Raw genomic sequence first — 12039 nt, 5'->3', positions numbered from 1 at the left:
CAACCTCCTACTTCAATACGACCAGTTAAAGTAGCAACTTTGGGTTTAGGGAAGTCCTAACGCATTTTAATTTAATAAGATAATATGGATAATTATCAGGAGCTGTGTCTATAAAATCATGATATTTTAAAGATTTAATAGGTTTATGCTTGTCTCACTTGACCATCAGGTTTTTCTTCATAAATATGCCTTTATGTACATATTTACTTTCATGTTTCGTTACGGAAAGAATCAGTTGAAAGCTTAAGAATTGAAAATACAGATACTCATTTTTAAAACTGTCACTATGTCCTGACAGTAGAATATGACCCTCCTTTTGGCTCTGATTGGTCGTTTCATACCGGGAGCAGTGCATTGCTACAAATGGCAGTAGGACCACAAGGAGGCGGCAGGGGAGCTCAATTATTTTCCACAGATTATCTGTGTTGTTTTCTACTGGAGGACATAGGGACAGTTCTAACAAATATGTGAAAAAAAACATATTTTTTAATAAAAATTACCTACTGCACCTTTTAGTGTTTTTAGGTGGACAATCAAACATTTTGACATTTTGAGACCGCTGGGTTTCACTTGGTCTCCAACAGAAAATTATGTCTTGTTCTACATGTATTTACATGAAAGCTCTCAGTTTAATGGTCCTATGTTGCAACTATTACCTGTGAGCATGGTGAAATAAGGATCATGCGACAGAAATGAGTTCTATTATACTACCTTGGATTTTTTATCCGAGACATTTTTCTTTCACTCTTAGCTCTACAAACAGATCTGATATGATAATGATAAAGATGGTTACCAAGAGGGTCTTCCTGGGAAATAAGTTAGAAAAGAATGACTTCTTAATTTTATTGTCCAAAAAAAATTAGATGTTGTGACAGACCACTAGGGGGCTCTATTCACACCGAGATGACTGGGTGTTTGGATTTTAAAAACATGTTTGTTTTTTTGATAACGACTGCTTTCAGTCTGGAACTTGTAAAAAATTTCAGTGGACTTTATTTGTTTTAAGTCATTTGACGCTGACCTATTAATGACTCCAACTGAATAAGGGATGGAATAATCCATATTTGTCATCTTCAATTCAAATTCAAAAAGCACTATATTCACCCCCAAAGGGAAATAAAAAATGATTGCCAAAAACTGTTTCTGTAAAAATCTCAAGCATCGCTAGTATATTGCTTGTGTTGGGCACCAATCTTCTGAACAAGCGGTCTAGTCACCAGATAAGACACGTTCAAAGACCTTGAAAAAACCAAGACAAAAACCACATCAAAACACTTCAAATGTGGGGGAAATGTTCTGATTATTTTTTTTTCTGCAGCTAAACTGTCACATTAAAACCGTATTTACGGCTGTACTTGGTTATTGGGGAAAAAACGGTAGTTTTATTTTTTTATTTCAGCCATAAAAGCACTGTTTTTGTTATTATTATGATTTGAATCTTCTGACGTGCAGCGTGACACCGCACGTCATCAGCGGTCCGAGTGGGGCGGGGCTCGTTAACGGAGAATTCGAAATAAAGGATCCTGCAGAAATCTCACCTGAAGCTATTTCACTTGTCAGCAGCGCAGTGAAAGGTAAGCTTGCTTTGTGTTGCAACACATTTTTTGCTGAACATTAATTTGCATCGATTTCATGCTCGGAAAAGCCGCTGCTTGTGGAGTTTTTGCTCCGTGCAACTGAAATGAATTTTATGTGCCTTGTGCGACGCCATTACTGTGCTCCCAACCCCACGGACAAAATGGCGAATGTGGCGAAAAAAAAAAATTTGCAGCTCATTGTTTGGAGCGGACGGGATGGGTTTGTGTAAAGCTGGCGGGTGTGAGGGGTTGTTGACGCGGGTTTTGAAGGGGGTCGTGCTTTTCGCGAGAGGCGAATTGCACCTCCAGTTTCAGGTGGAGGAAATGAATGAAGTGGGTTTGGCTCGTTGGAAGCACGCACATAAACAAATGTTCATGCTCATGCATATGGCTTCTCCGTTTCGTTCAGAATAATCGTCTGTGATGCCGATTCGCCGAGCAGCCGCAACTCCAACCCAGGAGAAGGCTCCCTCTGCGGCTGCAGAGAAAGGTGAGGCCGGGGTCGGACATCCCTCGTCTCCTCCCCTCCCCTATCCGTGGACCCCTGAGCAGCACCACCCACGAATATCTCACTAAGAGCTCGGCCCACACTACTCTGTTTTAGGATTGATCTTAACTTCAACATGGTGCTATTATTCACTATTTACACTTTTCTTTACAGTTTATAACATTCACATTAACAGTATTTCATCAGATAGAATAACTCCTTTTTTTAAGTTTTAGTTCAACATCTGGATATATACATTTCAGTTCATTTATATTACTGCAAAAAAAATATATTCGCTGTCACTTCATTGTTCTGTTTGTTTTTTGACTTCAAAGAACAAGAGGCGTCATCTGGAGAGTCGCCCCCTGCTGATAAAGAGCAGGCTGCATCTTCAGCTGCCCCAGCAGAGGGGGAGGCATCGGGCGATGGAGAAACCGAGGAGAAGGCAGAAGACGGACCCCTGGAGACAAAGGAGGAACCTGGAGACGGGAAAGAGTGAGTTACGACCTAGACCCGGGTTGCAAGTGAAAACCCTGCGATATTTCACTTTGATAGCACTTTTATCTTTTTAAATTATCCTTACCTCTGTTGGATGACAGCTGACTGCTCACGTGGTTGCAGTGTCCCATTCCTAAAAGATGTGAAGTCCTGTCACATCCACAACCATTTCCCTGCACTAGATTAGTCAAACTGACGGATGTGCTCACAGTCTTGGAGGAGTCCAGGAGGAGAAGACAATGTCCTCTGTCTTTGGTTTGTTTTCTTTGGACAGGAAGTGTCTGCCCACTAGGGTTTGTCACTGCACAGTTCAATGCAACAAAAGTTTATTTTTGGAGCAGCATCAATCTGCGTCCTTGTGATTTTTCTCTCTTGGTTTTTTTATTTTATTTTTTCATGCAGAACAGATTATTCTGTGTTTTACAAGTTGGCAGGTCTGCAGTCTCAGCCCATATGCTTGACTGTCTGCATTATTGTAAAGTTTAAATTATTTTTAATTGGAACAACAAAAGCCACTAAGTGGAACTTTGAAAAACAAGCTGATGTGCTGAAACTAAGCCTTGTTATCAATTAGGGCATTCCTGTTTTTAAAGATATTTATTTATTTGGCAGGGACAATGTGCATTAACTTTGCTGTAAATGCATCAGAATTAGCCAACTGGCTGTTTTCCATCCATTGTCTCTGGGCAAATTGTCTCACTAAAAACAAAGAAAGGGTTATAAAATGATAAAATGGTTACAATGAACTTAACTTTAGTGCACAGAGGATAGCGTTAGCTTTACAATAAGATTTTGCAGTAATTACTTGCAACTGTACTATTCAGTGGTAATATTTCAAACATATTAATCTTTAACTCTTTACAGCCACACTAGCCATTTAAAAAAGTAAAGCGCAAATTTTATGGAAACTTGACAACAATTAACTCTTGGAAATATTAGCTGCAATTATGTTTTGTTCATAAACTCTTAGATGAAGGCACTTGGGTAATATTTGATTAACTCTTTTTGTAAACTTTACCCTCTTCCTCCTCCTCTTCTCCCAGACTTCAATAAGTAATTTTGCATCTGTCAGCTCTTGGATTGGTGGCATTTCAGCTCAAATTACCGTTGTGGTCATTGAGACCGATGTTCTGAAACTTAATTTTGTCTCTCTTGCCGGTGACAAACAGACATAATGTGAAATGCCAGGACTGCGCGGCTGGACAGTGCTCAACACACTGCTATGTTCTCCTTCTAAGGTGAGGATGTGATAAAGATAAGGATAAGGGTGGTAACGATCACAGTGAAATATCGCTTGAACCGCACTGACCCATCCCCCTTCACTGAACTTGTGTTGCTCCTTCTGGTGGCAGGATGAAAGATGGCATCAAGCATAAGAAATCCAAATCCAAGAAGGTGAAACGGACAATTCCTGCATGGGCTAGCGTCACCACACACAAAAAAATCCCCGTGTCCAACTTTGCAGGCACGCAGAACAAAGTGGAAAACGTCCTTGTCGAAGCAATAGGGGTGTGTACCAACTCTGAGCTCATCTTGGTCTTGGTCGTCTTTTGGCAACATTTGTTTCTTTGAATACTTTTTGTTTCCCTTGCAGTCCTCCAATGAGAGGTCTGGGATGTCCTTCCAGTCCGTCATGAAATATATGTTGAAAAAATACCCAGGGATGGAGTTTCACAAGAAGAAGACTCTAATCAAGAAATCAATGAAGAAACACTTGGAAAAGGGCACCATCAAACAGGTAAAATGTTTTTAAACTTCTCCTACAACACTTTTGAAAAGGGTTGTGCCCTTTCGTAGATTGGTGTAATTTTTTTTTTATCAAACTAATTTGATGTCGGACAAAAAAAATTTATTTTTATACTATTTAATTTGCTAAGGGACAGAGCTATCCAAACCTACCTGTCCCTGTGTGAAAAAGGTAACTCCCCCAAGTACCCTCTATAGCAAATCATGAGTAAACCTTTAGTTTCACTTGTCACATTTCAGTCGTAATATCTGCCAGATCTGTAAAATCAAAGCACTGCAATAGATTTTATGAGGAAATGGGTTAAAAGATCTCAAAAAGTAGCATAAAAATAAAGTCTGGAAACGCTTATGCTATAGGTGTTTTTTACACTGCACCAAGAACTATTAAAGAAAACAAAATAAAAACATTTGAAGAAGATGCTGATCACAACTTTATGAAATGTAAACAAAAATGGAGTGGCGTGAGATGTTTGTTTTTTAGACTTTCTCTTTTGTCTTTGGCTTTCTCTAGTTGTGTTCTTTTGGCAAAAGAACACGACTCATTTCTCCAGCTAGCGCTAGACTTATTTATTTATTTTTGGTTGCACCTTTGTTTTATGTGGTAGGGGTGCCAATACTAAAACACTTTATTGATGTTCAAATGAGTTTAGATGTTCAGTACAATTATATGTACACTTTCTGTCCATCCTTACAGTCTTCACTTATCTAAAAGATTAAGCCTCTAATTTGTTGCAAATGTTCATTTTTAATTTCATTGTGGTCGACCTTGGGCTAACTGTCACAGGATTATAAATAAATCCTCATTTGTGTTTTTCCCGTCTCCCAGCTGAAGGGTAAAGGCCTTTCAGGAACCTTCGCCATTGGAAAAGCACTTCCCCAATCTAAGGTGTGTTGCCGTAGAAACGTCCTTACAACCTTTTTAAGCTGGACTGTTTCCTGGAATAACTGTGTGCTGTCTCACAAGTTCTCAAACAATTTTTTTGCCTATATTGGGTCCACATTAAAGTCAGGTTTGCTCATGTTTATATTTAGCTGTTGGAGAATGAAAAGTACCCACACTCTGGTCCAAGTAAAGCCTCTAGGTGACCTTAGAACTTCAATGTGGCAGCAGATAACAAGAAGCTTTAAGTACTACAGCAGAATGTTGGTGTGACGTAGTAACTCTTGTGGTGCTTTCCTGATTTGAAAAAATACATTTAAAGATTAAAGGGCCAGTTACTGAAAATGGCTGTTTTTTTTGTTTGTTTTGCATCAACAGTCACATCTCAATTTTATGGCATGAGATCTCATAATATTAAAACTGTTGACATATTGTTCCACAATGTGATATGTCTTTTGTATAGTATTATCCAGTTACTGTTATACAGTTGTGGTTTGCCAATAATTTCTTTAAGCCTTACATCCTGTAGTTATGCTGATCACATGTAATATTAATTAGTCAACAAAATGTTGGCTGGTCATAGCTGGGTATTGATTGCAGAGTTTTTGAAACACAATTTGTGAAACATTTTTAATTTGTCAAGAGGGAAGAAAATATTAGTGTATCTTAGTTACTCAAAATTGATTGTCAGCACATAGTGTATGGTCTCGTCTTGCACTGACCTGCGCTCAGATCTAATTCTGCTCCATCTCACAACGTTTCTAGAAAGGCGTTCCGAAGCAGGAGCCTCTGGGAGACGCCCTTCCTCTCATCATCACTCGGCTCTGTGAGCCCAAAGAGGCCTCTTACAATCTGATCAAGAAGTATCTGGAGCAGCACTTCCCCAGCCTCAACATTGAAAACAGGTGTGACAGGGATCCCTCGGGGTGCTCAGCTCTCCTTAACCTTTGTTTTCTACATTGTCCAGTATAAGTCACATGTTGCAATTATTACAAATCTCCTTTTAAAAGAAAATTAAGATTGGTAAATGGTTCTTACAGGGATCTCCAACTCTGATCGTGCAGACACTGTCCTGCAAACTTTAGTTTAGGGATGCACACTATATTGACATCAACATCGGTATCAGCAGATGTTGGTCTTTTTTTAAATTTATTTAATTTGTCCAATTAAATAAAACTGGGCCAAAATTAACAAGTTATATTTATTTCCATCATTTTGACATGTGTTTTTGGAGGGTCCAAGATTAGTCATGCTAGTCTGGAGTTTGTTTTTTTCCCAATGTGTTGAAATGTGGGCAATATTTGGAAATATCGGTTAATGGCCATAACATCAATATTCATTTTGGCTGTCAACATCAGTGCATCATAGCTCCAAAACTCCTGAATATCTTTGAAACATAAACATGTCTTACTTGTTGTAGGGTAACATTATTACTCCGCTATTTTTCCATCTTTGCCCACAAAAGACCTAAATATTGTCACACGTTGCGTAAATCGGGCTGTTCCTATAATTGATTCAATATATCGAACTCTCGATGAACCAAATCCTCATGAATCACACCATTACAGCTAAAGGAATAATTGGGGAGATGGGAATCTACTATAAGAATTGTCCTTTGATTAGATGAGTTGAGTTGATAGCCTTGTTTTTATCTAAGGCCTGATCTACTGAAGACAGCCCTGGTAAGGGCGGTAGAGAAAGGACACCTGGAGCAAATCACAGGGACAGGAGCGAGAGGAACCTTCCAGGTAAATCTTCAAATACTCCTCTAATCTCACCATGTTAGCATTTTCCAAATGAAGCCATTTATTAAAAAAACATGATTGACTGATTATTTTTCATATACTTCTTTTTTTACTGTTGCTGTTCTATTATGCAAATGTTGTCAAAGTTACATTTGTTCATGTCTCCTGTATTGTTTCCTTCCCAGCTGAAGCGAGCTGCCAAAGAGTCTCAGCTGAAAGGCAGCACGTTGGAAGATGCTATCACGGTTGCGATCACAGCTATGAATGAGCCCAAAACCTGCAGCACTACATCCCTGCGCAAATATCTCGTAGACTCCAACAAGGATGTTAAGGAGAACTTGTTGGGTAAGTTCCTGTCTGTCCATGTTCACAGTCCTCAGCTGGCCTAACTTAAAAAGGATTATATACTTAAATATTTTCACTGTTAGTGTGGATACTAAACCTAAAGGCTTCTTAGAGTATATCCCTGCAAAATGAGGGTGAACTTAAACCAAACATGCATCTCCAATAAAGGTTCAACATCAGTCAAACGCCAAAGAGATTTCCTCATGCATTCCAGGAAGACCACTGCTTCAGAAACCTTATTACTTAAACCTTTCATAAAGTCTCAGCATGATCAGGCATGTGCACAGGTGCTGGATGACTGATCAGCCTCAAAACATGCAGAGCCAGTTTTAATCTGAAGAAATCCATTTTAAAGTGAGCATTGTGAGACTTATAAGTCTTCACTTGTTTTCGTTTTCTTTTTTTATATAATTACATTGTGTCACACAAACTCTTGCTTTAGTGGACAATAAACTTAATTCCAGTTTTGCTTGGAACTTAAAGGCAACCTATTATGTAAAATTCACATTTTGCACAATTTTGTACTTCCATTTGGGTTTCTACTACTTCTGAAAACAAAGTGTTTAAAAAAACAAAACACCCAGCTGTTTTTTGTTTTATGGTGTCTGAAAAATTAGCGGTTTCAGAAACCTTTGGAATGCAATATTACTAATTAACGGGCAATGTACAGCCTGTTGCCAAGCAACCTGAGCAAAGCCCTGCCCATTACTTAGCAACCCAAGCTGAGCTCCAGGACGTTTGGTCAGCTGGTTTTATTTCTGTGTGCGCTAAAAAAGACGAGTGCTTTGTTTGTTGACTTGCCATTCCGAAACCACTTGCTGCATTTTTGTTGGTTGAGCAGAAGACTCTACTTCTGCTTATCAAAGATGTATGGTTGTATAATTGCACGACTGTTTGCAGCCATTTTTGCATGCAAGTGTAAACAGTGAGTATAGTGGTGTGGCCAGCAGCAGCTTATTTAGACATAAAGTGACAAGAGGCCCTGAAACGGCTCATTCTGAAAGGAGCTCAAAATAGGCAAAACTGACGAGACTAAAATCTAATTATCTAAGAATTATTTTGTACAAAAAAAAATTATAAACATGTCTGGCTAGTTCTATGGGCTATACAAAACTTGTTCTTGGAAGTATAATTATAAGTCACCTTTAAAATACATTTTTAAACAACCTAAACAGACATATGTTACTAAAATGGGAACTCTCGTCTTCAGTGGCCAATTTGAGGAGGACTCTGACCAAGTGTAAAGTTCTGGGCTGGATGGAGCAGATAACTGGTCACGGTTTCACAGGGACTTATCAGCTCTCCTTTCCGTTTTATCCAAGGTAAACCACAATTTAAAAAATATAAAATAATTAAATATATTAACATGTACTGAGGCATAGATTTTTGTTTTTGTTATTGTCATAGCCCTACAACCCTGTATCCAGACAAGTTTAAAGATGTTCCAACAAAAACAGTCAAGCGGAAGCGGTTTACAGATTCTTCAGACGAAGAAGATGAGGAGGAGGAAGAGGAATCTGAGGAAGAAGAGTCAGAAGATGAGGCTCCAGTTCGTAAGAGGTAACTATAAACTTTTTTTATTTTATTTTTTTTCATAGTAAGCTTACACTTTTTTGTTGCAGCATCTAACTCTTGAAATCACTCTTAGGAAACCTAACAAGAGGCCTCCACCTAAGGCTCGGCGCCCTCCGCCAGCCAAGAAACCCCGCAGCGTCAGTAAGTCGAAGGCTGGAGGTAAAGGTCGAGCACTTGCAAAGAAGTCGCCTGTCAAGAAAACTGTGAGATCGGGAAGGAACCCACCGAAAAAGGAAACTGTATCAACACCTAAAGCAACACCTGTGAAGAAAGGGGCTCCTTCAAGAAAGTCTAAAACACCAGCTGTTAAAAAGCTAAGCAAAAAAGGCTCCAGGAAACCCCCATCCAGAGAGTCGTCCCCGGACGAGCCCAAAGTTGAAAAGGCGACGACAAAAAGTGGTTCCAGGCGGATAAAAACCGAGGAGTCCTTCCCTGAGGAGCCGAAAGTTCTAAAGGAGACAACGAAAAGCGGATCAAAGCGACCCAAAGTTCAAGAGTCGTCCCCCCCCACGCCCAAGGAGCCCACGCCCAAAAAGCAGGCAGCCAGAGGTGGGCCCAAAAAAAAGGCACAACCTCCGCCTCCCAAGAAAGCGGACCTCCAAAAAAACCCGAAAAGCAGCAAACAGTCAGCTCGAAAGTCCAAGAGAGGAAGATACTGAACCCATGAGCGCCTTCCAGAAACTGGGCTGTGTTGAACAGTCTGCAGCTTTGTTTCAATGCTCTCTCTATTTTTACCATTGTTTTCTCTGTTTTAGAGGGCTGTAGTTTTAACGTTCATTTTGTTTTGTTTTTTACTGTAGAGTAAGAACATTATCTTAACAGTTGCGTTAGCCGTGCATTGAGGGTGTGTTGAAGTACTTTTTTCATGATGTGTAGAACAGCTTGGTTAGTCTTGCCGTTAAAGCTGCCAGTTTGGGAAAGCATAGCAAAATTCACCATACTGTAACTAGTACCATGTCTTGACTTCTGTTTGTATGTGTTCATCCACTCAGTGCTGGTGGCTCACATTCCTAATCCCAACAAAAGAGAGTTCAGTGTTCTTTCTAAGGCGGAAGTGTCAGATTTATTTTTATTGTTATTAAGAGGTTAAAGACCTTAGACTGTCAGTGTTGCTGCTCTATAAAAGAGAGAAATTTAGACTGTTGTCCAGTGTCTTAAAACTCCAATCCTGTACAGTGTGGCCAGTACAGGATTGGAGTCTGAAATCTTATCCATATTCGTAATCTTTATACTTTTGGGAACGTTTCATGTTCAACCAGCTGCCCTGTTGATTTTAAATGAGGGGAAAAAACACTTAATATTGAAATCACAAATAAAATAACATGTCTGTATGTAATCAAGCATATACATTGGTTTTAATAGCTTCACAGCTGTTATTTAGTTCCAAATTATAATACATTTGCATTGTAAGAAATGGAGGATACCAGCTCACACATACCCTGCATGCATGTATTCCCTGTGTTATGCTTTTTTTCCAAGTCATTAATAAAATGGCTATATTTGTAATCTGTTTGGGGTTTTTTGTAAGCTGCTTGGATCTGATTTGCTCTCTGGGTATCTTTGAGCAGAAAAGATAATCTGTCTCCAGATTTGTCACCCACATTTTCAGATTTTAACTGTTATTTTCCATGAGTTTTGCTGAATCTCTTTTTTCCCTTTCTATTTTTTTTAACTTGAACCTTGCATTCAATGTAATATTGCCCTTAAGTGCAATGAGCCACATTTGAATAATGTAACTTTAGCACATTATTCTAAAGACATTTCTTTCATTTAGCAGTAGAAAGAAATGTCATTATTCATTCAATCATAAACTATTTCAAAATCTCCAGTATCCAAATTTAGTTCAAGGCAAACTAGTTTTTTTATTAATCATTTTAAATGAGTAAAACAGTCTAAGGTTTTGTGACTTAAGTACTGTGTATTGATTGACTTGCACATAATCAAAACCGTTTTCACAGGCAAACTAGCAGTTCAAGCAATTCCTTGTGCCTGGAATCACTTCAGGTTTGAATAAATGTAGAGGATTGTGTCAGGAAGGGAATCTGACAATAAAAACCTAAGCCAAATCAAATATTCAAACCACAAACATGGAGTAGTGAACCCTGAAGGGAAAAGTCAAGAGAAAAAAATTGAGGAACCCATTCTGGCATCATTCTTGTTCTGAAGTAATTATAAAATAAATTGGTTTGTATCAGAAATTGGATCTTGGTGTACCATTTTCAGATTATCTTTAATTTGAAAAAGAAAGCTCATTTATATAGATCTATTCATTCATCAGCTAAAGGAACCTCTTAGCTGCACCCAAACATATTCATGGAAGGAAAACTGCTGAAGAAAATGATGTAAGAGATGACTATTAAGATGATTGGGAACAAAACCATTTACATCTGCTACATCTGTCGCAGTTTCTTGTCAAGCCACTCCTGAACCATTGTCAAAAGCATCTTACCTAGACTAAGGAGACAATGACTCAACTGTTAAACAGTGGTTCAAAGTCCTATTTTCAGATAAGGGTCAAATTTGCATTTCATTATTAAAACGAGGAAAACTGGAGAGGCGGGGTCCAGGTTTCCACAGTTAATGATTATTGGGCATCAAAGTCCTGGCTGTGGTCCACTGCGTTTCATTAAGTCCATAACCAGGGCATCTGTCTGCCGCAAAGTTTTAAAAAGCAAAGAGGAAGATGAGTGACACTACGCCAAATCAATGGCGTAAAAAATATTTCCAGTCGGCATTGTCTGTATTTAACAGCATGTGTAAATGAGGTGATTGAAGACAGAGGCATGTATCTCAGAAGCTGCGATCCTGACTGTGAGTCATAATAATGTACACTGCTCAAAAAAATAAAGGGAACACTCAAATAACACATCCTAGATCTGAATGAAAGAAATATTCTCATTGAATACTTTGTTCTGTACAAAGTTCCATTTGCACAACAGCAGGTGAAATTGATTGTCAATCAGTGTTGCTTCCTAAGTGGACAGTTTGATTTCACAGAAGTTTGATTTACTTGGAGTTATATTGTGTTGTTTAAGTGTTCCCTTTATTTTTTTGAGCAGTGTATTTAACTAAAATAAATACTTGAAATACGTCTGGCTATGATTATGCTTTTTAAAATAACTGCAGAAATGGTTACCGTTTCGATGATAATTTAATTTTTAGAGATGCACCTGAAATGCCACAAAT

General features: G+C 38.6%; 1 protein-coding gene across 2 annotated transcripts; it reads left to right on the top strand.

Annotated features, from left to right (window-relative positions):
• The first annotated feature begins 1465 nt into the window (after window positions 1-1465).
• On the top strand, window positions 1466-10359 carry hp1bp3 (heterochromatin protein 1 binding protein 3). 2 transcript variants are annotated; one of them, XM_005802185.2, is made up of 13 exons: window positions 1466-1574; window positions 1987-2067; window positions 2400-2559; window positions 3732-3800; window positions 3915-4071; window positions 4157-4300; window positions 5135-5194; window positions 5954-6093; window positions 6846-6936; window positions 7119-7278; window positions 8489-8600; window positions 8686-8838; window positions 8927-10359. In XM_005802185.2, exons 2-13 carry the CDS (start codon window positions 2001-2003, stop codon window positions 9510-9512), a joined length of 1899 nt encoding a protein of 632 aa, XP_005802242.1. In that variant the 5' UTR covers window positions 1466-1574; window positions 1987-2000; the 3' UTR covers window positions 9513-10359. The 2 variants fall into 2 exon arrangements, with proteins under 2 accessions (XP_005802242.1, XP_005802243.1); XM_005802186.2 differs by lacking the exon at window positions 3732-3800.
• Window positions 10360-12039: the final 1680 nt, after the last annotated feature.

The sequence above is a fragment of the Xiphophorus maculatus genome, chromosome 20 (genome assembly GCF_002775205.1).
Source record: "Xiphophorus maculatus strain JP 163 A chromosome 20, X_maculatus-5.0-male, whole genome shotgun sequence".
NCBI lineage: Eukaryota > Metazoa > Chordata > Actinopteri > Cyprinodontiformes > Poeciliidae > Xiphophorus > Xiphophorus maculatus.
The sequence above is the reverse complement of the archived record's forward strand: the minus strand, read 5'-3'. Positions and strand labels throughout refer to the sequence as shown.

What these genes read in the sequence shown, in the direction of transcription:
- hp1bp3 (XM_005802185.2), top strand. Translation starts at nt 2,001, where the DNA reads ATGCCGATTCGCCGAGCAGCCGCAACTCCAACCCAGGAGAAGGCTCCC. An exon ending in TGCTATGTTCTCCTTCTAAG is followed by an intron (nt 3,801 to 3,914) that starts GTGAGGATGTGA and finishes TTCTGGTGGCAG; the next exon opens with GATGAAAGATGGCATCAAGC. An exon ending in GAGCGAGAGGAACCTTCCAG is followed by an intron (nt 6,937 to 7,118) that starts GTAAATCTTCAA and finishes TTTCCTTCCCAG; the next exon opens with CTGAAGCGAGCTGCCAAAGA.